We start from the raw sequence: 26,270 nt of genomic DNA, 5'->3' as shown, positions 1-26,270 counted from the left end.
CATCCTTTGGAGGTTGGGCAGGTATCTTGTTGATTCTGCATATAGGGCCTGCTACAATCCCCTGATAGCGTGCGTGTTGATAGTCTGTGTATTGCTGGAAGTGATAGTGCCTACCATATAGTGCTGGGCATAAGATCCTCAAAAGTGATAACATCTTCAAGTTTGCAACTGGCTATGAATCGAGCTATTCTCTTTTGCAATGTGTAGTCAATTTCTTTTTCTAAAAAGAGTGCATACCTCATCCCATATATCCAGAATCCATGCATGAACGTCCAGGCAGAGAGACATTCATGAGAACAAACCTTTTCAGTGGCGAACAGCAGCATCTGAAGCCGACAGAAACCTAAAGCTAAGCCATCCATTGCCTTTAGAAATGCTGGCAACGCCAATTATTGTTTTTTTTTCTTCACCAAAAAGGACTCTGAATCAGCTTCACACTTTTCAAATACTAGGTTTAGAAATGTGAGATATGCTTCCACATCAACTACTCAAGCCAGGCTAAGATCCCCATTACATTTGTAGCTTTAACTGTCATGGTTGCACTGTGCTGATCTTTTACTCAGAGCGTTCATAGAGCATTACTTTTTAGGTTAACAGTCAATATTACCAATCATATACCGGCCAAACAGACATGCGCACTTAGCATTTCTCCACCTGGCTGTATTGCACAGTCTGGTGGAGAACCAGTGCAGGCTCCCAGACCCTAACTGAGCAGCATTTCAGCCCACTCAGGCCAATCATGATGCTGCTCTCATGAGAACAGTGTCATGATTGGGTGGGGACTGGAGCAGAGAAGCATTGAGGCGGAGGGAGCAGAGGAGGCCCGAGGCAGCACCCCGCAGCATCAGCAGCAGGTAAGTTCTTTCATGTTTTTTTTATTATTACCCCCTTCCCACCAAGTGCTATTGATAGTATCCGCTACTGCATTTCAGTAAAAAAAAAAATCACTCCCCCCTCTGTGTTTTGTAGAAATTCACTTACAGCTCTAACATTCTTATAGTTTATGGCAGGGAGGAAGATGTTGCACACCTTTTAAGGATTGTCAAAGGAACCAAAAGCATTCCAAAGCCGCAAAATGTATTTGTTTTCTATTGCTGAGGGGTCTGCCAGGTTAAAACAACAAGCATGACAAGCCCCTGGCTGAGATTTGATTTTTGCAGAGGGCTCTGTTGTGTTCCTAATAGATTTTATCAGTAAAGATTCTCCTGAGTATGCATATCCAACCACTACCTAGAGAATAGAAGACAAGCATAGTTGTAGTGTCTAGGAGGAGCAGAAATGCAAGAACTAAAGTGCCAATGGTTTTGGAAGTAAAATACATGCGCTCATCCATAGGGCCTATGTTGCTTGAGGTTTAATCCCTCTTCTGCTTTTCTATGAAAATAAAACTAATAAAAGGATAGAGCTCTCTTAGGACTGCATCACACATGAGCAGTAGTATAAAATGTGAGGTCTGAGAGCCACTAACAGTAGGGGAGTTCAGAGCATTTCCAGCCTCATTGGCTAAATATCGCCGTAACTTAATGAGGTTGATATTCTATTTACAGTATTGTAATGCTTTGAACTGCAATAATTCACTGATTACAGTGTAAACAGTGGATTCAAAATAAAATGAGGTAAACCAACTAATTATGAGACGATCATTCAGCCTTGTTGGCCATCAGTATAACTGAAGTGGCCTGAAAACATTCACACTGATGGTTAAACGAGTAGGAATACTAAAGATTTTTGTTCCAGCAATATATGTGAAATTCAACCTGGGAGGAAATCCATCTCTTTAGGGTATTCATCCTATACTTTTATTTTAGACATTTGTTACTATGACCTTCACTGTGGCTGCATACTATCCACTAGGCCCAGCCTCAGGAGCTGCAGTTTTATTGCAAAATTGCCATACATTTCCATTTCGAAAGAAAACTATCTCTGAAGATTATCACCGGTGTTGTGGGGGGGGGGGGGTGTCTGAGAGCTAAATAACGGTCTGACCTTCGTTTAGCTGTATGGAACTATGAAATACAATGTGTGCAACAACACATTCCTACAACAGGAAATGCATCACAGCCTCACAAAAGCAGGAGTCGCTACTGGTAGAACAGCAAATTGCATCATGATGTGTTGGCGCTTTAGGGTTGAGAAGAGCTTGCATACTGATAAGTAAGACCCTGCCTTGTAGGAACTTACCCACAGGAGCCTGGAGGTGTAGGGAGCCTGTACCACAGGATGCTGGGTTTCGTGCAACTCCTGAAAAAACATCGAACTGTACTTTGATTTGATAAATCAACATGTGGCACAAGAGGTGTCCAGTTGGATATTTGAGTAACCCTGGGCGAAGCACTACGCTACGCTCGCGGAGTTTGCGAAGTTTGCGCAACTTCGCACTACGCGAGCCGCAAGAAATACAGTGCGAACACGCGTAGTGCACTGTAGCGTGGTGCAGCGGTCATTTTCTGCTTGTTCGCGGTCCTCAACGTCATGTTCGCGACCGCGAGGAAGCAAAATGACATCCCGGCAAGATTTTCAATGCGGGGAGGTCAGGTTTCTCATTGTGAGTGGTTGCCCAAGCTTGCGACCGCTCTCAATGAGAAACTACCAGTTCGCGTTGAGAAAGCTGCCGCTCGAGTAATAATCTACTCGAACAGCTGAAAACTACAGCTCGCACTGTGCAAGATGCCGTGTTCAATGATTGCACAGTGCCGGATGCTTGTCCGCAATGTGCAATCATTGAAAACACATCTTGCTCAGTGCCAACATGCTACTACGCAGCTCGCGTAGTGCTACTTGAAGTTCGCGTAGTGCGAAGTGCACTTCGCGTAGCTTCGCGTAGCGCTAATTCGCGAACTATGCCCACCCCTATATTTGAGCACAGCATCACCAGGAACCAAAGCCTTTGTACCACCCACACCATAGTTAGATCCTGTCTGGACAACCTACCCCATTATGGAGCTTTATAGCTTTTCGAGTCTCTTATAGTCGGACTCTTGATAACCATAATCCACCACTGTTGTTCAGTTTCCCGCTAGATGACTCAACACGTTTGAATTGGCCATTCAACTTCTTCAAGCCTCAACCATTTTTTTGATTAGAACTACTAAACTGCATCAATCAATCAATCACTCATCATAACATATATGCAATCTGATCTTGAAATTGGAGAAGCGTTGCATTATATTTGCCAATTTTTGATTCTTTGGATATCTTTTAAAACTATTAACAACATCCCTTTTTCAACTTGTTAAACCTCCCTCCCTAGTGAGTAGCTGATTTGTTTTGATTAAACTTTAGCTTTCTTACCTCTTGAAAATATTGTAGTCTGGCAGCATGTTTCACACACACTACCCACACTTTTCCATACTAAAATCTCCTTGATGTTTGAAGCATACTACCAAAGGTGAGCCAAAGATTACCTCAGAAACTAGGTTGACTTGCTGGTTTGTGTCTTGTGGGCAGTCAGTCACTTCTCACAATAAGATAGGGCCCTCTACAATAACCTAGCAGTAAAAAGAGGTATAGGAATTGCAAGACATGGATACAGAACATACCCCCAGATTCATCAAAGTGCCGTTTTGCGAGTCCTTAATAGCGATTTTTAAGGAATCGATATTAAAGACTCGCAAAAAGGGATGCATGGAGAAATCACAATATTTTTTGCGATTTCTACTGCTTCATTATTTGCGATTCGGTAATTGCTAATCGCAAATAAGGAATGGCTTTCCCATTCATTCCTATGGGCCTAAAGTCCCATAGGAATGAATGGGGAATCATTCCTTTTTTGCGATTAGCAATTACCGAATCGCAAATAAGGAAGCATTTTCAAGGGTGCCAGGGTGTCCAAAGGACACCCTGTAGCACCCCTGAAATGCAAATGTACACTGGTGTTGCACACACACATTTTTCTAACTTTTCGCTATTTACCACGAAGTTACACTTCGCTGTAAATAGCGGCCCGATATAGCGAATTCGCAATTTTAAAAAGGTTCATGAATAGCATTTAAGGAATCTCTAATTGAGATTCCTTAAATGCGATTTTTCGCAATTTAGCGATTTCTATAATTGCGATTTTTGCATTTGGGATGATAAATCCCAAATGCAAAAATAGCGCTCACAAAGGGACAGATTCTCAGCTTGATGAATCTGGCTGTAAGCTTTTAAGGAACTGCTGTAGAAAACGTTTTTACGGTTACAAAACATTATTTGCACTGTTAGCGATCATAAAAAGCTTTCGTTCACAATGTACAAACCCTATTTTAGAAGTTGGTATATTATTATCGACTCCTAAAATGGCAACTCCATAAGGAATTACTATTTGGAAGTAGCAGGCTGTAAGCATCCCTGCCAAAGGGTGTATTTAGGATTTGCTTCAATGTTTTGCGAACAAAATGTGGTTGCAGAACATTGAAAATGTACCAGCTCCCGTGCTGGAGTGGTAGCCATCTGCAAAGGGTAAGGGGTCCCCATGTGTCCCTTTCCTCGTGTCAATGAAAATTTTTTTTTTTGCGGAAATGGCACTGGTCCAGGGCACCACTATTGACTGTCAAACAAACATTTTAAAATAAGTTTTTTTTTTTTTAAGTAGCCCTGTTTCCTCTAAGGAAAACAGGTTACATTTTACATTTGTATAAAAGGTTATTTTATTTAAATGCAATCTCAGACATGGTGGTCCGGAGAACACAGCAGGCCACTATTCCTATATTGGCATTCAATCGGTTTAAGTAGTGATTTGCAAACTAGCTTATTATTATTCATGAGGTGGGTCGAATTGCGACTCTTTTTGAATGGGGATTTGTGAAAATAACCTATTAGTTCACGTTGGTTGCAGAATACTGGTTGCAATTTGCATTGAACTATATGGGCCTTGTACTAACAATTGATTTGGTAAAAGTGATTGCAAATTGCACATCCATTTTTACAGAATAAATCCTGATTTAGCGAACCACTTTATGGATTATCATGATCCACAAAATCACTATTTGCAGTGGGTCACAATCCAACCTTTCTCATTACCTAATAGTGTGTGAGGCCCCTAAGCCCAGATGTGCAGTGGTTTTTAGCATTCGCAAACCCTGTGATTCTGTTATTCAGTAGGTTGGCGAATGGCAAAACCCTTTTTCAAAAGTATGAAGCTCATTCAAGTATTCAGAGAAGGTTTTTCAAATAATTAAATTCGTTTAGGAAACCATACCGAATTGCGGGTTGGAAGGAGTATGTTAAGGGTACCCTATCTAAATATCAATTCGATATGGTAGTGTGTTGCTTAGTCCACATGTACACCTGTGTACCTATTAGGATCACGCATAATGGGATGTGATGAATTCCCACCTAAGACTCTTTCTGTAGTATACCTAGAACTAAGACGTGTTGACTAACACATGTATAATGTATTCAAATATGCATGTATATCAATGATGTAAAAAAACAAATGCTGATGATAACAAGCATTGGCATAGCCAATAGGTCTCGCCTTTGGGACCTTCTAAGTGTTTAGTTATCCAGCACAATATCCGTGGTGCAACATCAAGTTGTTTTTTTTTTAATATCTTTATTGCATTTTTCTTTTTCTGGTACTTTAATTCACAAGCATCTGTACATGGCAACACGTCAATTGAATCACTTGTAACATAACATTATGTATACAGGTCAAACAGTTTCTTCACGTTACTGTCTCTCCAACCCCTTCTGGGTGGGGGGGGTCCCATGTACATATCCAGGTCTCCTTAGGCTCCTTAGGCCCGCACAGTCTGTCGTCTCCAGTGGAGGGCCGGGGCAAAGGTGCTACATTCGCCTCTCCTTATCAGCGATGGTAAGTTGTAAGAACATCAGTGCGCACAAATGGGTAGATATCGCAGTGAGATCTCACTCTGGATTCGTATCATATTACATGTCACAAATAGTTAGATCAATGTACCTGCCAACGTCAAGTCTGTGCATCAGATATTTTTTGTGGTTTTCCGTTTTACATAGTAACAAGACAACTTCATTCAACTACCGTAAATGACAATTCAAAACAAAAAGAGAGACGACAGTCGAGCGAGTGTGTGTGTTCCAAGTGCCTAGAGTGCCTTCCTGGTCTAGGCATCGCTAGACCAGCATGTGAGCATGCTATGTGAGCTGTGTTTCTAAATATCTTTATGATTTCGTGGTCGTGGGGGCAATTTTAAAAATGTTCTTTTTTCCTCCTCCTCTTTTTTTTCCCCTTTGTACCCCCTGAGGGAGTGTGAGGTTTCTGCCCAGCTCAATGATAGTAGTCGGGGCAGCAACAACATCAAGTGTTGCATGGCTAAATACTTATAAGGTCCCAAAGGCGAGAATATGCCTATTGGCTATGCCAGCTCTGCTCCTCACCACTCCCCATCTTGCGGTTCCTGTGTTTAACAAATTTATCTCTGTATTGTTATGATTCTTTTACATGGGCCGGAAGCTTAAAAATGCTCTTGGGCCACACGCTTCCTTTTTATGCGTCATGCATACTTGTTTATTTCTTTTTTGCTTTTAAATTCTCCTGTTATAAAACATTGCCAGTCACCATGTTAGAATGGTAAATTACTCTTGGCTGCCGGAGTCAAAACTCACATGGGTGCATTGTTGGCTATATTGGAATGGGTTTTGTGTAATACCAGTTCCTTTAAAAAATAACCAATGTGTGTGCGCAAGCATCTTGACCCATTTCATGCATACAATTGGCAAAAATCTTTGCCAAAGCCAGTAAGTAGCTCAGCCGAAACCTTATTCCAGTGCTAAATTTTTGCTATTTTCCCCAGCCTTTCGTAAAACCAATTGGATCCTTCTTTAATGTACTAACAATATTTTCTTAGGCAAAGCGCGTAAAGATTTGTGAATGCCGGTATTAACATGCTCTGGCCCATTAAATTCAGACCTGTTGGCTATAACCAATGCTTGTTTCACAGCACCATCATCACCAGCACTCATCCCATCGCGTCAGTAGTTCTCTCAAAAATTCCAGCTGCACGTCAGAATGTCCAGTGGTGTTCTCCCCTCCTATCTGACTGTGATCAAGATAAATAAACAAGGAAGCACAAACTGTCCTCCACTCTGTTGGAAAATACATTTCCCAAGGTGAATATTAATTTGCTCACCGCAGCATTTTTCAAAAAGATAAGGCCATTAAAAAACGAGAATTTCTCCTGATTTAAAGTAGCCTATGGACTTGTCAAAAGGCAGCATTGCGTTATTATTGCGGTAATATTAGGATACTGTAGCCATAATCAGCATGTGTTAAGCATATGGCATGGAGACACTTCCTACATAGGATCAAACAAGGACAGCCTTCCAACCACATTCCCTACGCTTTGCGGGCAAATGCTTCAGAGCCTCACATGGGCTATGTAGTAAACGCTATGTAATAAATATTACAGCACAGTACAATTTAATGAACCACCTCGGAATTCCGTGCACATGTGAAGAGTTTGTACTCGCGGCCTTCTGATTTACATGGCGCAGGGCTCCGGTGTGGTTTATCATTTCTATCATTGTTGTATTTGTAATGTGGCGGTATTTCTATTGTTATGGACTTATGGTACAGTCGGTCGGCCTGTACTGCATGTACCCATGTTGTTGGATCTGACTGTTTACTCAAGTTGGGGCGGTCTCAGTTTGCACAGGCTTTGTTCTGTGGTAAGAGTTTATGTTGATAGCTTGTGTTAAAATATTTGCATTCAACAGGGTCCTGTTGATTAAAGATTAAACAATGCGATGTTCATTTGACCTGTTTGCGTTTTGAACGAATTTGTGAATGATGCATCTCATTGGGGGATCTCCCAGCCTCCCCTCTCCGTGCCTGCCAATGTTGGGGCATTCGTTGTAATGTGCAGCTCATTCAGGCTGCACTCAGTCGTGATATGCTCCAGTGCCGTGATATATTTGCCCAGCTGGGCTCCATCATGGTTTCCGCTTGGCTTGCCGCATGAGCCACATTGATGAGTGAATCCCTTGGGTGTGAAGTGCAGCTGCACGGTGAGGCAAATGCCAGAAGGTACCATGTAAACATAGGTTGCGTGTTTGACAAAAGAAGAAAGCAAAGTGAAATTTGAAATACAAAGCAACTGCACGTGTGTTTAGGGCCAAAAAATAAGCACTGTCCAGCAGCGGCAACAGCGGGCAGCAAAAACACAGACACACACAGCCTTTCCCTTGCGGGAGCGAGCAGGGGCACCATCTGTTTGCAAGATAATTACAATCAGATGTTGCCAAAGCTCGCTCTCGCAAGGGAAATACCAAATGTGCATGCATTGCAATTGAAAGCAATGCAAAGTATGCACGTTTTTGGGAAAAAACGCTGATCGATTTCAAGAGGTCCCCTCCTATGCAGCGCATGCACGCTGCGTAGGCGGCACCTAAAAAGAAGGAAGCAGTCACGCAAAAAAGATATGCTATTTGGTATGGTGAAATCTTCACAGTGGCTACAATTAATCATGACTATAGTTAAAATATTAGATTTAAAAGTGCACACATGTCCAAGACAAAGGTTTCACTGCCCACAGCAAAAACGTTTAGAAGTGTAGTCTACTGTTAATTCAAGAGTGGTTAATGGATGATTGTAAAGTTATCTAGTTCTCTGCATATGAACGTACTGGGTAGAACATTATTATGTCACATTTCTAGTTAACTGTAAGGGCTGCTGTCAAGACAATCCAAACTCTGGTTCTAAGTTAAATTACGATGGGATCAGACCACAGCCTGGCAGGTCACCAGCGAACCACCCACTATAATTTGAAAACCATGTCTGCCAGGCAGAACACAGTGTAAGGAAACAATAAACCATCCACAAAACAGGCCACTAGTGGCAACTTAAACAGAGAAGACTGGTCAGAGAGAACCATTAACGCTGATACAAATACCAAATACCCTGCAACAGTGTTAACCTGCTGGGCAAGTGACAGCTTGAAACTCAAAGCATTGAAAAGGCAAGAAGTCAAAACCATCAAACTAGCTCCATTAAACAAACTTGTTCCAGCAACCTGCATAAATGTATTTTGTGGTAGGTTTCCTGGCAGGCAAGAGGACATTGATTACTTAAGTTGGAAGGCATCCCTCGAGACCATGATGAGGTAAATGTATGACACAAAACTGAGAACGCTTCCAGTTGTGGGCAATGGCAAACAGGTGCATGCACAGACACCTCAATCATGTCTGACACTTAAGGATGAAGTTCCAATTTGTGGTCCTCTAAGGACAGACGTCTCATAGTGTCTGGTATGCTGAGGGAGCGTGCATGTCTTGCAAGCAGGAACATCCTTTTTGGTGAGCCCATTGCCACAGATGAACTGCTTCGCAACACAGGGTCCAGGATCCCACAATGACCACTTTCTTGATGTGTAGGATTTGGAGAGGTCTGACAAAAAGAAAATGAATGTAATTTTCTGAGATGGGAAGAAGGAAGATGGTCATGGCAAGGTGGACAATCTGCATCTGGTGCAACACACCAACAGGATGCAGAGCAGGATTCGTATCTCAATCAGAAACATTGGAATCATATCCCAAATGTCTGCAATCCTAAGTGGAGGAGGAAAACATTCATCCAGGTCACGTCCAGTACTGCGCATAGGAGGTTAGGTTCACCAAAAGCTATACTTTTCTGGTGAAGCATGTGGTTTGCACCCACATGTGATGGTGCATGGTGAAAGCTGTCCTCATGAATCAAGCCACGTATCTGCAGAACCTACGCTGTACTTCAGGATTTATTTGTAAGCATCTGAACATTGGTCTACCAGATCAAAGAAGAGGTTTTCAAGTGGTCTGGTAGACTAATTGTTAGGTTTGCTAGGCCTGGAAGGCATGTGGTGTTTGCTTTTCACCCATTACAGTATAATCCTGTACACTCTCTGTCTGGAGGGTCCCTGGGAAAGTTATTTGGGTTAAATTTTCTTGTGACGAATGAGACATCAAGAACTTTGGATCACACAGGGCATGACTATAGTATATAGTCTAGATCAGCTTTTCTTAACGTTTTGACTTCTGTGGACCCCCACTGAATCATTGCTGGACTGCTAGGATCCCTGTTCAAGCAATTCCTATGTGTTGAGCATAAAAACGCTGCACAATAATAGAGAAACAAGTTTACATCCAACAAATGCTAACATATATTTCTTAATTCACAAGCAGAAAAAAATGCAAAATCCGAAAATCAAATTTTCATAGGAGCTTTTCAAAAGGTATATTTATTTCTAAATAATGACTCAATATGCTAGATTTTAGAAGATTACCTAAAATATGCTACTTTTTGTTGGTGCAAATCAGAGTTTGAATTGAGGCAACCAATCATCATACGAGATTGTACTTGCTGTACCTAACTAGTTCCCAGAAACCAAGATATGGATATCAACTTAATTTTTATCCCACAATTTCCAGTTCCTACATATTTATTGAGAATTTCAAAAATGCCATTGCTCAATTTTGCTTATTTCATACACATACTTTTTAAATCTGTTAATATTGTTAATTGTATATGCAGTCACAGACCTCCTGAGTAGACACCACAGACCACTAAGGGCCCGTGGACCACAGGTTAAAAACTGCTGTTCTAGCTATTTACTGTGGAGTGCTAGGCCCAATAAAGGTTTTTCTCAATCAGTCAGGACAGCCTCTAATGAGGCTTTGCTTGCTCCAGAACTTTAGGGCAGCCTCTGGCTGACTACCAGATTAAATGGAACAAATGAACATCTATGGTAGGCGCATACGTATCCACAAAGAAACAAGTAATGTCGAGCAATACCGTCGATAATGGCTCTGCTTACGTTTGAGAAACCGAATACTGATGTGCCACGAATTTGGAAACATTGAAAAGAAGTGTTTTTGTCCTAAAGAAGATGGTTTGCAAAATAAGATACTTCCAAAAGAATGTCAATGCTGTTTTTAAATATGCTGCTTGATGTTTGATCAACCATGCATATAAAGGAGGATCTCACTAAGATCACTATAGTTCTTAAGATGTGTTTGTTTCTGTGATGTCTTGTGACGCAACATGGAAGGAGGTTTTTCTAGAGAAATTAACCTTATACCTGGTCTAGGTATAAAATGTAAAGCATACAAATTAATCCATATATGGAGCCACCCAAATTAGACAACCCAAAGACTTACAAACAAAAAATGATCCAGTTAAAGGATTGTTAATGGGAGAAAAAGCATACAAAATTACCAGGAAATATCAACTGATAAGGTTAGTAACTTTAAAGGTGTGGATACGTCTGCAGAAGCTACATGGAGTGCATGGGAGACATTAGACTTGTGGACTAAATGTGTACATACTGTATAAGGATGGGAGGACATAGGGCCTCATTTAGAGGTTGGCCGAAGGGCTACTCCATCACAAACGTGATGCTATCCTGTCTGCCTTAATAAAAGTGCATTAAATCCTATGGAATAGGTTTTTAGACAGAATTGGTTTGAGGCGGTGGAATCTGGTACTCTTAATGTTGTGAAGGGGGTATGGCTTAGGCCTTTAAGCTTTTCAGCGTTTATTCTTGTATCTCGCTGTCTTCACCATATGCACACTGTTAGGAAAAGCAGACCTTGTCGACTCCTGAAACAATGTTTTACAGTCCAACAGTTAACTTGATATAGCTGGCCCTCAAAAAGAACACATTTTGGACAATTTTTTATGCTTACTTAACAAGTTTGAATTCACAGAGCCTACAACCAGATTAACTTCAGGTCTAAAAAAGAAATAGAAAAATGACTGCAAAGGACTTCCAAAGCAGACAAAATTGACGCTGATAAAAACAATTTCTCTGGACTGGAATGTGCATTTGACTTATCCTGCCATTAGCATCAGATATGGGTTGGGAGAGGTTGTACCTGCAATCTTTATGGTACACCCTCATTGCCACCAGTCATTGCTTATATCACTTGCCGTGGTAATGACTGCAGTGCCCTTCCAAGCCCAGTAGCATACAAATGACCATACCACACACGGAGCTCTGTAGTTCACATCTTTATTCCTCAGAGTGAAACCGTTAACTGTGCGCACTGCGTCAAGAACTTCATTAACCCCACAGAGACACGCCCAAATATTTATATCCTTCTCCTACGGAGTTCATCAGAGACCAGAATGGTCCCAATATTCATATTTACAAGATACTACATCTCTACCTGTATTAAATGAAAAGTACAAATATTACACATACACATCATAGTTCCTCAAAGAGTTGTCAAGGTACTTGCACCAGTCTTCCAGCCTTGTGAGGTTGATGAAGCAGAGGGGTGGGGTCAGCGTCAGGAACTGAGGATTCAGAGGAAGGCATAGAAAGTGAGCTCTCCGGACTTTTAGGTGGGCAGATCTCACTTCTAACATCTGGAGCTGATGAACATCAAGGTAGGTGCTTGAAGCGTGACAAATCTCTTCTGATAGACTTTCTGTGATGTTGAGCGGTCACCATATGTCCTTTGGTCATCACAGCCCTCAGGAGTTCAGCATCAAACAGAGCATCAGACTTGCATTTCCATTTTTGCTTGACCAGGACCTGGTCTCCTTCTTTGTGCAAGAAATCCGGTTTATGGATCTTGTCCACATCTGCCGACCTATGGGTGGTCCACTGCGGTAATTTGACTCTCATGTCTCTCCCAAACATCAAGGTGGCAGGGATTTCACCTGTAGTGGAATGGGAAGTTGATCTGTAGGCACGAAGGGGTGAGCATGAAGCCAATTTGAGATCACTTCCATCAAGCACAGCACGCTGAACAACTGTCTTTTGAGTGCCCGTGAAGTGTTCGACAACTCCATTGGCCAGTGGCAGAGAGCGGTACTTTTCTGATGTTTAACATTCATGTTAGTGGGAAATTCATTAAACTCTCAGCTGCTAAAGGTGAGCCATTGTCGGACTTGAGAATAGGGGGACACACATGTTGCAAAAATATCATTTAATGTGTAGCTGACCACAAGCCTTCCACAAGGGAAAATTGTGAGTATTCATCAACAATTACCATAAGATGATGTCCATTGTTAAGAGGTCCAAAGAAATCAACTGCAATCCTCTATCACAGCTGCTTCGGGAGGTCAGACATAACTAATGGATGCTGCGCTGTTTTGGTAGACAGGCAGCTGCACAAATTACAGGCCTTTAATTCTCTTTCAACTCTTTTGCCAAGGCGAGGAAACCACACTCGGTATCGAAGAACTCTCTTGTTGGCAACAGTGTCACGATGACACTCATGGGTTAGCTGAATGGCTTGTTGTCGCAGACAATCTGGAATGACAATTCTAGAACTTCCTAATTTAGTGCCTTCTTGAGTGGCAGTGTTCCTTGCTCATATTTGTGAACTTCTGGTGTTCATAGTCATCCGTAAGAGTTCAAATGTGTTTCTTCTAGGATTGCTGGGCAGTGATGTCTTTGAGAACACACAGATCTTGGTCTGTATTTGTAGTAGCAAGAATTTGTTCCACTGAAAGAGCTGCAAGTATGCTTGAATTTACTATAAAGTTAACATAGCCCTCAGCCACTTCAGGCGTTGTACTGGCACTCGTGAAATGTAGTCAGCAGGATTTTGATCTTTCCCTGGCCTATGCACAATAGAGTAATCATACTCTTGCAATTGCAACTCCCATCTCTGGATGTTACGGGGCATCTTGTCTTCGGATTCCCAAAAATGGAGAGCAAAGCCTGGTGGTCAACGACAAGGGTTAAGCTTTCCGTATAGAAGCACATGGAAGTGTTCACAAGTCCACACTACAGCTAGACTTTCTTTCTCAGGTTGTGAATAAGCAAATTCAGTCTTTGACAGGCTTCGGCTTGCATAAACCACAATGTACCTTTGAGCGTTGTTGTGTCCACTGTGTTGAGCAAGGATTACACCAAACCCCACTGTGCAGGCATTTACTACAATCTCAATATGCAGTTTTGGATCAAAAAGGGCTATTTCACCAGCGTTCTCAATTACATGTTTGATTTTCCTAAAGCTTCGATCGCATTCAGGGACCATAGCCTTCTTTTTTGTCAAGTCTCTCAACAGGGCTTTAACTGTGGCAAAATTACAAATGTAGCTGGAACAGTAACTGGCCATGCGAAGGAACGTTCGCAGCAAGGTCACATATTGTGGTGGATTAGTGGGCAATGAACTTGTACTTTAGACGGAACTGCTGTCATCCCCTTTGCAGAGAAAATATGTCCAAAGAATTTGTTTTGTTTTGTGAAATTCACACTTTTCTGTGTTCAAAGTGAGACCAGCATCAGCAGGCAAGCTGCATACTTATTTAAGGGCTTTATCATGTTCCTTTCGAGTGGCCCCAGAGACCAGTAGAGACAATGAATTATACCTTATAGTATGATTAATTAAAATCTTTGCAATATTAACATCTTGCAATATTCTGACTGGTAATACACGAATACATAATATCAGTAAGAGCCATGATTCATTAAAAGATAAAGGATGCATTTGCCAGGAGGCTCATTGAGACAAGTGAGGTTCTTAGGTTGAGTGTTTAAAATCGAATGAACCAAAAAGGAAAAGGAGAAATATAGCAGCATTGAATTAAGTGCAAACTGCACCCTAAGGTGCCTTGTCTCAGTTGTAATGCTGGCTTTGATAGTCCAAAGTTCGGCTCTCGCAAGAGTACTGGAATAATTGGCTGCTGTAATACATGCACAGGGTGGTGGAAGACCATGTTTTGGAGCTTAAAAGTAAGGTGCTTGAGGTGCTTGTTTTCTGAGTAAAAAATGACTACAAGGGTATAACATACAACTTCAGGGCAGCAGAAAAAGGGTGATTGGTGGTCTGTCCCTTGAAATACGTGCAAAGAGCAATTGTCAAAGAAAGGGTAGGTTAGTGGTCTGACCTTCAAAATACGTGCAAGGTTCGGCTGTCTCTGGAGATGAATTGCTGCCTTTATTTGCCACTTCTATGTAGGATTGTGTGAGGCTGATGTAATAGTGAACACCGGTTGGTGGCCTCATTGCATATTTGGATGCCGTGGGTGAGAAAAAGTGGTTTTAACACTCTGCGGCATGGTAGCAAAAGTGATGGTAAACAACATTATAGGTGGTTGAAAGACTCATACTTATAGTCACAGAGTCTAGTTTTGGTGAGTGACAACCACCTCAGATTTACCTTTTTAGTTTGTATGGCCCATTAGCCTTGGAGGCATGATTTGTTTGAGACAGCCTTTGTGAAGAGCGCAGGAGAAATATATGGTTAAGGTCCTAGGCAATTTGGTTGCCCATTAACATCTGACTGTCCTACCACATGTAATAGTCTAGATTGAATGAGTTTATCCATATCACTTGCCTTTGGTAATGTTTTTTTCAGCATGGCTTTAAGAGCGACACAAGTAAGCTGTAGATTGTTTAGTACCATCTGGTCAGTTTGAAGAGTGACAGTTGAGTGTTGAAGGTATTGCGACCAGGGGTTCCCTTCTAGGGCAAAGATATGCTGGAGACCTGTTTTCATGGTGTTAGGCAGTGCTTGTTTAACCCTATAGTAGTAGTTTGTAAAGGAGGCCATGCGGGCCCATGTTTAGGCCTCCAATCCGAATTCTAACCTTATCAGGCAGCTCCAAAGGTGTGATGGTAGTTTGAAGACCCTTTTGTACATCTTGAGCTGGCATTGGCATTGGCAGGAGGGTTGCAACTAATACTTGTATTATAGGATGGGTAGACGTGCTTTCCAAGGAGTTACTCCGTTTGCGTGCGCTAATTATTATTGCCTCAGCCCTTTCAGAGGCATGCCTCAAGTACTTTTTAGGTCCTCCTTTTAATGTTATCCAAACACCCAGATCATTGTAAACATCAGCTGTTTCCATTTTTTGTGGGCCCAAGCTCCAGTGAAATTTGCGTTTTTGGTTGGATTGCCATAGGCTAAGATTTTGGTCTTAGAGCCGTTTGCCGCCATTATGTTGCAATTATTCAGGGCATTAAGGGCTCTCTGCAGGCATCTTTTGGAATGATCCAAGAGAATTATGTCATCAGTGTATTGCAGTAGTGTAACCTTGATACTTCCAATTTTGGGTGAGTGGGTGAGGTTCGCTTGTTTCAATGATGAGTTCATATCAGCTGGGAACTGAATGAATAACAGGGGTATAAAGCACATAGCCTTGCTTAATCTTCCTGGTTACCACTGTTGGCGTCAGCTTGTCCCTGGCCCATGTAGAAGTGTATAGACATATGATGGCTTGGAGCAGGTTGTTCATGATGCCCCACTATCTGAGATTTCTCCATTAGCTGTTCCTATTTACTAGGTCAAAGGTGGTTGAGTAGTCCACCAAACAGACACAGAGCAGGAGTGGCTTCTTGCTCTTTGCCTAGTGGGTAAGGTAGGAAAGGGAAAAGCAAAACGCACAAGATGATGGACGGAATATTGCGCATTGGCAAAACATTCACCCCCAGTGACAGATCTGAGTTTAATCCATCGTTATTTTGCTCACCACGCCACCCAAGTTCAGACATGGCCATATGTAAATCAGTCTTGAACCTGTGCCTCATGGGAACAGTCCAGCCCGAACTGCCAAGCCATATCTTCCCTGGACCAGAATCAAGCATCCTAGGACCAGTTTCTGGCTATCAGCCGTCATCAGCCAGGATAGCTTGACTCCAGTGGCGTAGTGAGCACAGGACCCACGTCTGGGCATTCCCTGCCCACATAGGGCGAACATCAAAACACACAAGATGATGGACGGAATGTTGCACATTGGCAAAACATTCACCCCCAGTCACAGATCTGGGTTTAATCCATTGTTATTTTGCTCACCACGCCACCCCAGTTCAGATCTGGCCATATGCAAATCAGTTTTCACCCTCTGCCTCATGGGAACAGTCCAACCTGAACTGCCAAGCCATGCCTTCCCTGGACCGGAATCAAGCATCCTAGGACAGGTTTCTGGCTGTCAACGGTCATCAGCCGGGATACCTTGACTCCAGTGGCGTAGTGAGCATGGGACCCACGTCTGGGCATACCTTTAGGAATGAAAGAGCACAAAATTATCCTGTGTATAGGAATTTGCCCTGAAACCTGTTAGACTGAATGGAATTATGCCAATTGCTTCCGCCCAGTGTTCCAGTTCTTTCAAGCGGACGGAGGCCTAGGCCTTTACTTCAATGTCCAGGAGGGCAATGAGGCGGTATTTTGATGGATCGGTCCTGTCTCCCTTCTTATATATGGGGTTTGAGATGGAATGGCTCCAGCTCTCTGGGACCTTTGTGGTCAATAGCCAGGATTGGTAGAGTGGAGATAATATTGCAGACCACAGATCAGGATCTCCTTTCAATATCTGTGTGGGTATGACATTTGGGACGGGAGCTCCTGTTATTCTAACTTTCTTTAAAATATTAGAAATTCCATTTTCCATTAGCAGTACCCGGGGGTAATGGATATCCTGGCAGTACCTCTGAGTATCCGATTCATCATGGATTGCAGTTTTAGCAAACTATAGGTTTTGTACGTGCAGGATCCACTGCGATTTGGAGACATCGTCAATTCTAGCCGTTGCTGAGCTTCTTTTATTCTTAAGGTACCTTCATCTATCGGCATACCCCCATTTACCAATCAGTGAATATATGATCATCCATTCTTTTTACATCTGTTTGCGTTTTGCAGCCCAGTTCATCTAATGCTGTTTATTTAGGAACTGAAGTCTTGTTTTCAGTTGAGCATATGCATATTGAAAGAGACAGCCATGTACTGCTGACGATGGACGAACTGCTTATGTCAAACAACGCTTTGTGGAGCTGAGTTGGAGTTCCAGGAAGGAGAGAAGCGGGAATGCGAGGCCCGTGCTGTGGGGTCCCTTGAGGTCCACTGAGGGGGTGAGACATCGGCAATACGGTTGGCAGCATCAGCATCCGCTGGAGGTAAGGAGTGGTCTGCTCTGTTCCAGCACGGTGTTACCCGATGCACCACTATTCTGCAGTTTCACTGCCCGCCCGCCTCCCACCAGCCTGCTTAGCTGCCCATGCAACACACCAAACGGCATTGCCCTGGCATGTTGTGTTAGCTTAGCAATTGACCTCCTCACAATCTGCTTTCATTCATCTCCACACCCGCAAACGGCCACAGTGAGCATCAAAATTGCCTACCAAAAATGTTCTTTTTTTTTTTTGTAGCAGCCCTCACTGAAGGGAAACTGAAGGAAAAAAAATCTAAAAAGTCTAAAAAAAGCCCGGGCAGGTTAACAACTGAAAGCCACTTAAGTGATTTCCTGGAAATTCTACTATAACAGTGACACTGTGGCTCACTGCTCCAATCCAAGAACATTCTAGTCTGTGTCACACATCTACACATGGGTCGAGGTTGGCAATGCCCGGTGTTGACCGGTGGAGAGCGTGGCCGTGGCATTAGAGACGTCACCCTAGGGTTGAGCTGGATCAGTGTGGAGGCTTTCGGGCTAGGTTCCAGTGCGGTCTGTGTCGCTCTGTGTGCTCCCCCGCCGCTACCGTCCCCCCATTCCACCGTAGTGTTTAACTCACCACCGCCGCCACCACAACAACTATGACAACAAATACCAGTATATCATCACTATAATTAAAAGCATGTGTGACAAGCTGTATCATGCAGTGAATGACATCATGAAAAAGTTCTGCATTTGACAACACCCTAAAACTTATTTCAAACTGTTACCTGCAGGGTTCTTTAAGTATTTGATTATCTTTTTTTTTTTTATTTCTTCTGTATAGCGCATCAATGAAATCGATACATTTTTCTGATCTGGTGCCAATATTTTGCTTTGTGTCGGTATCGAATAGGAGCGGAGGTTTCAAAAACATGGCAACGTCATACCACCTGTGGAACTTCCTGTCTGTCGAGAGCACCTTCTGGTGCCTGTCTGGACCTGCTCCATTCATACCATCTCTAAGCCCCGGCGGTGTGCTTGAATCAGTGTCGTCGCAGTCGATCTGATGTCATATGGCCTCTTTTTCATCTTTGACGGTGAGTAACTGTTTTTTCTCCTCTACGTGGTCATTACCATTTTCAATCTTCTGCAACATACCTGATTTTCACTGCCTTTAGTGCTATTGTACTGTACTGTATGTATGCTGGCCGGTTCCATGTTTAAATATCGATAACAAAAATATAGTTAACAAAAATATAGATGTAAAAATATCGACTACAAAAATATCGAATCCCTATACTTAAACAGGTAAGTACAACAATATCGACTCAAAAATATAGATGTAAAAAATATAGATGTCAAAAATATCGACTTTAATAAATAATATAACTTAAATTAAATAATTAAATAATATTAATATTATTAACAAAATTACTTAATTTACATTTATATTTTAACTAATTATAACAAATAAACTTAATTTAATAAATATAAACACAATAAATGTGTACATATACATATATTTTCTTAATTACATTTTCTTATTATCTTTATTTAATTTATAAACTTTAATAATTATATAAAAATAAAATAAACATATATAAAACATTTTGAACAAAAAATAATATTCTATATTTAATTAACGCATTAAAGTATTAAAAAATAATAATACATACATTTAATAACAAAATACAAACATTAGTAGTGAAAACATTTGATAGCGAAGGGGTAAAAATTACTATTCCCACTCCAAAGAGTGCAACAGTAGGGAAAGCGTCAGATAGCGTAGGGGTAAAAATTACTATTCCCACTCCAGAGGGTGCAACAGTAGGGAAAGCGCTGGATAGCGTAGGGGTAAAAATTACTATTCCCACGCCAAAGGGTGCAACAGTAGGGAAAGTGTTGGATAGCGTAGGGGCAAAAATTACTATTCCCACTCCAGTGAGTGCAACAGTAGGGAAAGCGTTGGATAGCGTAGGAGTAAAAACTTACTATTCCTACTCCAGAGAGTGCAACAGTAGGGAAAGCGTTGGATAGCGTAGGGGTAAAAATTACTATTCCCACTCCAGACAGTGCAACAGTAGGGAAAGCGCTGTATAGCGTAGGGGTAAAAATTACTATTCCCACTCCAGAGGGTGCAACAGTAGAGAAAGTGTTGGATAGCGTAGGGGTAAAAATTACTATTCCCACTCCAAAGGGTGCAACAGTAGGGAAAGCGTTGGATAGCGTAGGGGTAAAAATTACTATTCCCACTCCAGTGAGTGCACCAGTAGAGAAAGCGTTGGATAGCGTATGAGTAAAAATTACTATTCCCACTCCAAAGAGTGAAACAGTAGGGAAAAAGTTGGATAGCGTAGGGGTAAAAATTACTATTCCCACTCCAGAGAGTGCAACAGTAGGGAGAGCGTTGGATAGCGTATGGGTAAAAATTACTATTCCCACTCCAGAGGGTGCAAGAGTAGGGAAAGCGTTGGATAGCGTAGGGGTCAAAATTACTATTCCCACTCCAAAGGGTGCAACAGTAGGGAAAGCGCTGGATAGCATAGGGGTAAAAATTACTATTCCCACTCCAGACAGTGCAACAGTAGGAAAAGCGCTGGATAGCGTAGGGGTAAAAATTACTATTCCCACTCCAGAGAGTGCAACAGTAGGGAAAAGGTTGGATAGCGTAGGGGTAACATTTACTATCCCCTCTCTAGAGAGTGCTACAGTAGGGAAAGCGTTGGATAGCGTCGGGGTAAAAATTACTATTCCCACTCCAGAGAGTGCTAGAGTAGGGAAAGCGTTGGATAGCGTAGGGGTGAAAATTACTATTCCCACTCCAGAGAGTGCAACAGTAGGGAAAGCGTTGGATAGCGTAGGGGTAAAAATGACTATTCCCACTCCAGTGAGTACAATAGTAAGGAAAGCGCTGGAACACAAAACAATTAAAAAACTATCAAACTATTTTTTTAAATTTAATTTCCAATATAAACATAATTAATATATACATTTAAATATATTATTACTAACAAAGATAATAACAATTAATTAATTACACATTATTTAAAACGATAACATCCACCACACACACCTAAAATTAATGACACAATTACATTTAATATTTCCTAAATAATTAATGAAAATTAATGTATTTTTTTAAATTAATTAATTAATTAATTACCAGCTTTCACACCATATACACTTAAAAACATCACAACATACACCTACATTTAATAAAAAAATTACAATTAATAATTACTAATTAATTAATGGTAATTCATTAAAATATTATTTATTAATTAATCAATAATCAATTCATTAATTACCACCCTTCACACCATTTACACGTATGAACTCCCCAACACACACCTAAAATTAATTAAACAATTAACATGATTAATTAGTAATTGACTAATTGAAATTAATTAACAACTAATTATTACACTATTAATAATTAATTAACACATTAATTAATCAATTAATTTTATATAATTAAATTACTTCCCACCCTATTCCCCTATAAACCCACAACCCGCTACAGAAGTAATAACACAAAATTTAACATAAAAAACATTAATAACTAATACAATTCCAAAACATATAATAAAATAACAAACAATTCTCATTTAAAACACTAAAATACATAACATTATTAATAAATCGATATTTTTGTAAACTATATTTTTGTAAACGATATTTATTACAACTATATTATTGTTATCGATATTACTTACCTGTCAGTCGATATTCTGGTCAAACTATATTTTTGTTGTCGATATTTGTTCCACTCAATATTTATGCGGAGATATTAATGTAAGACGATATTTCTACGTCGATATTATTACTCTGCATCATGCTGGCCCTGTGTTATGTTGCAGTGCAGTACCTCTTCTTTCTGCCTTACCAGTAGGTTTCGGTCTGACTGTGACTGAACTTTCCTTAGGGCCTTTGCGTTCTTTGAAAGCCTTGCAGTGGCTGGAGTGGTGCTTTGACACCACATTTGCCAACTGTCGACTGAGGTTGCACAAACAGTTTGATAGGCCTCGATAAACTCTCAGGGAGAGCACTCTCATTACTTTGCGTTGCAGAGTCCCTTACTCATTGCCAGTTGTAGCGTCCTCCCCAGCCCAGTAGCATGCAAATGACCACGCCGCACATCGAGCTCTGTAGGGCACGTCTTTATTCTTCAGAGTGCAACCATTAACTTTACGCACTGCGCCATGAACTTTATTAACCACACCCAGACAAACCCAAATGATCATGTCATTCTCACACAGTCAATAAGGGACCCGAAGACTCCTGCTATTCATATGTACAAGACACTGCAGTGACCGTGTTAGAGAGCTGAAAAGTTTTGCAAAGATCAATGTTTACGGAGCATAACTGCTGTCACTTGTGCATTCAGCAACATCCTAATGGCATCCAAGAAGCCTATGGAGGAACAAGGGATGAAAGCTGTTCTTACTGGGGTGTTTGAAGGCAGCTACATGGCATATGACTTAGTACCTGAACGCATGACTTTAGGATTTTGCTATAGGGTGTTAGTCGCATCCTTTTGATTGCTGCATTTTACCCAGTGATAGCTGCAGCCCTTGCACATTATTGATCAAACCAATTAATACAGCAGCAAATGATAAATACAATGACATCTTTTCCTCCACTTTGTTGATGACCCTATATTGATGTCACATTCGGTGACATCATCAGAGTCAAACAACCTGTTACCTCATTCACTGACAATTGATGACATTTCCAGTGATGTCATGGGAGTCAAAGGATGCCCAATGGCACTTTTGTTACTACTACGACCTTAATAACTTTGGATGCAGTGTAGATATTTTTTGCAGTGTCAATTTAAATCGAAGTGTGTTTTATATGATCACATTCTGCCAGCAGTAAGGATAAATACAGACTGAGACCATCTAGTCATCCATTTTCCCATTCTATTTGCGGAATGCATAGACAATCAGCAGGGACCAAAACAATTCCAAAGGAAGGAAAATTAACTTTAATCTACATATTTATTTTCCAAAAACAAACAAAGAATGTTTGCAACCAAGGAAATGAGTAATGACGATGATGACAAAAAATATTGCCTACTTACTAGGAATTCTGAAAGCATCTAGAGCTGAACCCCATACACTGCTATTTTTCTAGAACCTTCTGTCTTGTGAATGGTGCTATATGCGCCCTAGTACAATAATGTCGCTAACTGGTTTAGCTGATCTGTCTCTTGTTCAACAAGTGATGATGCTGACATGATATACCATTCCAATAAGTAATTAATAATTAGCCCTTACCTTGGTTTCATTTTCCATGTATAATTTGGCTACAGAACCAAACAACACCACATCAGCTTTGATGGGTTCCGTGTCATCCGGAAACAGAAAGTATTCCATGTGGTAGTACCCTTGGGGTTTTGGGGATGACACAACTTTTTTAGTTTCTTTAGATTTAGCGCTTCCTTTTCCTGAGCCTTTCTTCGGATCTACATAGAAGGAAAACATTAATGCTGTTACATGTGTCAATATTTGTAGGCAAATATTATATTTGTATAGGTTAATGTAGCTTTATTGAATACTGAGCAGGTCAACAATGCAAGTGATTGACCATCACCAATTTATGAGTCCAAACTATATAGGTGAGGGCACAGTAGAATAACTAGCTTTACTGACCAACTCCAAAACTAATTTTGCTATTGGAGCAGGTCGATCAACCGATGACCCTCCCCAACATATGGTCTTGAACTTGAGGGGGGCACTAAGGAGAAAAGTAAGGTATAGAAGTACCCTGCATTATTGATCAATTCCAACTTCAATAATGCAATTAGTCCATTCATTTGACTGAATTATTTCTCTGTCTCCCTCTCTTTTCTGTTTCTGTGTTTCCTTTGTTCCAGCCATTCTTGCCTCCAGCTGTCCCCTCTCTGCTCATATGATGTTAAATTATCTTCAGGGGAAAGAAACATGAGACATTGAAATAACAAACTAATAATATGAATCAATGTTCTGCTACCTAATTTTTTATGTTGTAAAAACGTGATGTCAGATTGTGATAAGTGCTAAATTGAATTTCTGGTGCAGCAATATGCTGAGAAATAAGGCCCAGCAAGAAGATTTGAAATACCAGAAGGCACAACCCAAGAAATTGCTGGATGTGATATAAATGCATTCAGGAAAAACAACCATTACATCATTTTTTGTTTTATTTTTGTTTTATATAGCATAAACTAGACCCAAGACATCGGGCATCAGAGCGCTTTACTTGAGCACCAGTTTCGTTACAGAAGAACACATTCATTTTTTTGTTAGGCACAGGGAGATTAAGTGATTTGCCCAGAATCACAGGATGTTGAGCATCGTTGCCGTGATTCGAACCTGGTTACCCAGCTTCGAGGTCAACCGCTCTAGCCATAGGGCGTTATCCTCTCTCATTGGGCAATGATTAACTTTTAGAAGGAAAGAGTGTGGTTACAGAAGTCCCCCTTAACTCCTTCATTCTATGATTTAATTGAAAGCGCTAAACACTGACGTGCCAATCAATATGTTGGTTGCTTACCAGGCTGACATAGAGACAAACAAAGAGGAAGTGTGTTTGGTTAACATGCAAAGTAAAGGAGGAAAGAGTTACACAAATAAGACAAATTTAACATTCTATAGACGTGGTTCGAAGAATCACATAGGTAATAGTCCAAACTGTCCAGCTATTAATAAACGCTGCATGGGTTGCAAGAAGATCAGACATTTCCAGGCAGTGTGTACATACCTGAGGATTTGTGTGTCAAAAACTTAGCAATGTTGTCTTCACAATTGAGTGCAATTCTGTTAGCTGGTTCGTCAGTCAAAGGACTGCTGATGGAAGCACTTGTGGGCAACAAGACCGTCAATTATGGTGGATTCAGGCTCCCTTATAACAGTTTTAAGGGATTCCACTTTTAATGATGCTTGTTAAAGTATTAATCTCATGCCATCGTATATAAATCCTAAGGTGTTTGGGGAGAAGGAAATTGACATTCTGGGGTATTTTATTTCTAATGTGGAATGTTTGGGGAGAATGAAGAAAACCAAAGTCTATGTGCCCGCGAAAGGGAAAGATATCATAGATTTGCCAGATCTGGCCAGCATGGGCCTATATCTTGTACCTGGGACTGCAAACCTTATAGTTGTTGGAGATTTCCCTACAGGCTATAATCAAGAAGATTGTTCCATTCCAATACCGATAGCTAGTGTGGGTAAAAAATCCAGTGAAATTGAAAATATTAAAAAAAATCATGAATATGTGTTTAGAGAACAAGTAGGTGTGGTCAAGGGGTTTGAACACCACATCAAACTCATACCAGGGTCACAACAACAAGGTGTATAATGCACCAATTAGTGTGAAGGATGATTTGAAGAAAGTTTTGAAGGATATGTGTTCAGATAAGATAATTGTACAGATTGATTCCTTGCAGTGGGTTACACCCATTGTGGTGGCCATAAAAAAGACAGGTGAGATAAGATTTTGTGAGTATTTACGCACATTGAACAAGAATATACTGGATGACTGTCATCCTATTCCTAGAACATATGAATTATTGGTCAATCTAGATGATGCCAAAGGGTTTTCTATCATTGATTTATGCTTTGAATATCACCAAATTCCACTAACATCGAAGTTTCGGGATGCCACTACGTTTGTGACACCCTTCGTAGCTTATAAATACCTAAGACTTCCCTTTGGCCTGGTCTCAGCCACCAGTGTCTTCCAGAAAATAATGGGCAGGTTGTTTGGTGATATGCTTGGTGTGCTTGCTTAACAGGATGATGTTTTGATTTTTTCCAAGGATAGATACATAGAATATCAAATTATGGAAGAGGTTTTGACGATTTTAGAAAAAGTTGGGATGACAATCAGGAGAAAAAAGTTTTGTTTTGGTGTACAGAAGCTGGAGTATCTTGGCTTCTGGGTTACAACCCAAATTTTGTTTGATTAAGGCCATTAAGGAAGCGAGGCACCTAAATACAGAGACAGAGGAAGATGCTTTCTAGGTGTGGGCGAATATTAAGCATGGTACATGCAGGGATATGCCCAGTTAGTGGAATCACTAAGAACTGCACTCAGAAAGAGAGTAAAATGCACATGGTCGAATGAGTTCTGTAGTGTAAAGAAAAGCATTGAACAGGCTCCTGCACTACATGCTTACAAAGTGGGTAGTATGTGCATGATTATGGCAAATGTGAGTTTGAAACGGTTGGGGGCAGTACTCAGCCAGTAGTCAGCAGACAAGGAAAAGACAATAGGATTGGCTTCTAAGGTCCTGGGCAATCATTAAGACACTTTAACACCATCAAAACGTAAGGGTTTGGCATGTGTATGGGCGGTACACAAGCTCAGAATGTATATGTGGGGAAGCCAATTTGAGTTGTACATTGACCACAAACCTCTTGTTAGCATCTTAATGAGGAAAGGATCCAATAACATGTCTGCAGGGTTAGTTAGGCTGGTTTCAGAACTGCAACAGTATACTATTTTAAAAATTATT

At 41.0% G+C, this 26,270-nt stretch overlaps 1 protein-coding gene across 2 annotated transcripts in view; it reads right to left on the bottom strand.

The window, feature by feature from the left end:
* The window catches only part of CFAP92 (cilia and flagella associated protein 92 (putative)), a 219,372-nt gene that overhangs the window by 142,283 nt on the left and 50,819 nt on the right, over nucleotides 1-26,270 (bottom strand). For both annotated transcript variants that reach the window (XM_086938984.1, XM_086938985.1), the window contains exon 3: nucleotides 23,050-23,237. In XM_086938984.1, the coding sequence (XP_086795110.1) occupies nucleotides 23,050-23,237 (188 nt within the window). The remainder of the gene's footprint in view (nucleotides 1-23,049; nucleotides 23,238-26,270) is intronic.

The sequence above is a fragment of the Lissotriton vulgaris genome, chromosome 9 (genome assembly GCF_964263255.1).
Source record: "Lissotriton vulgaris chromosome 9, aLisVul1.2, whole genome shotgun sequence".
Classification (NCBI taxonomy): domain Eukaryota; kingdom Metazoa; phylum Chordata; class Amphibia; order Caudata; family Salamandridae; genus Lissotriton; species Lissotriton vulgaris.
This window is presented reverse-complemented; position numbering and strand designations above follow the sequence as displayed.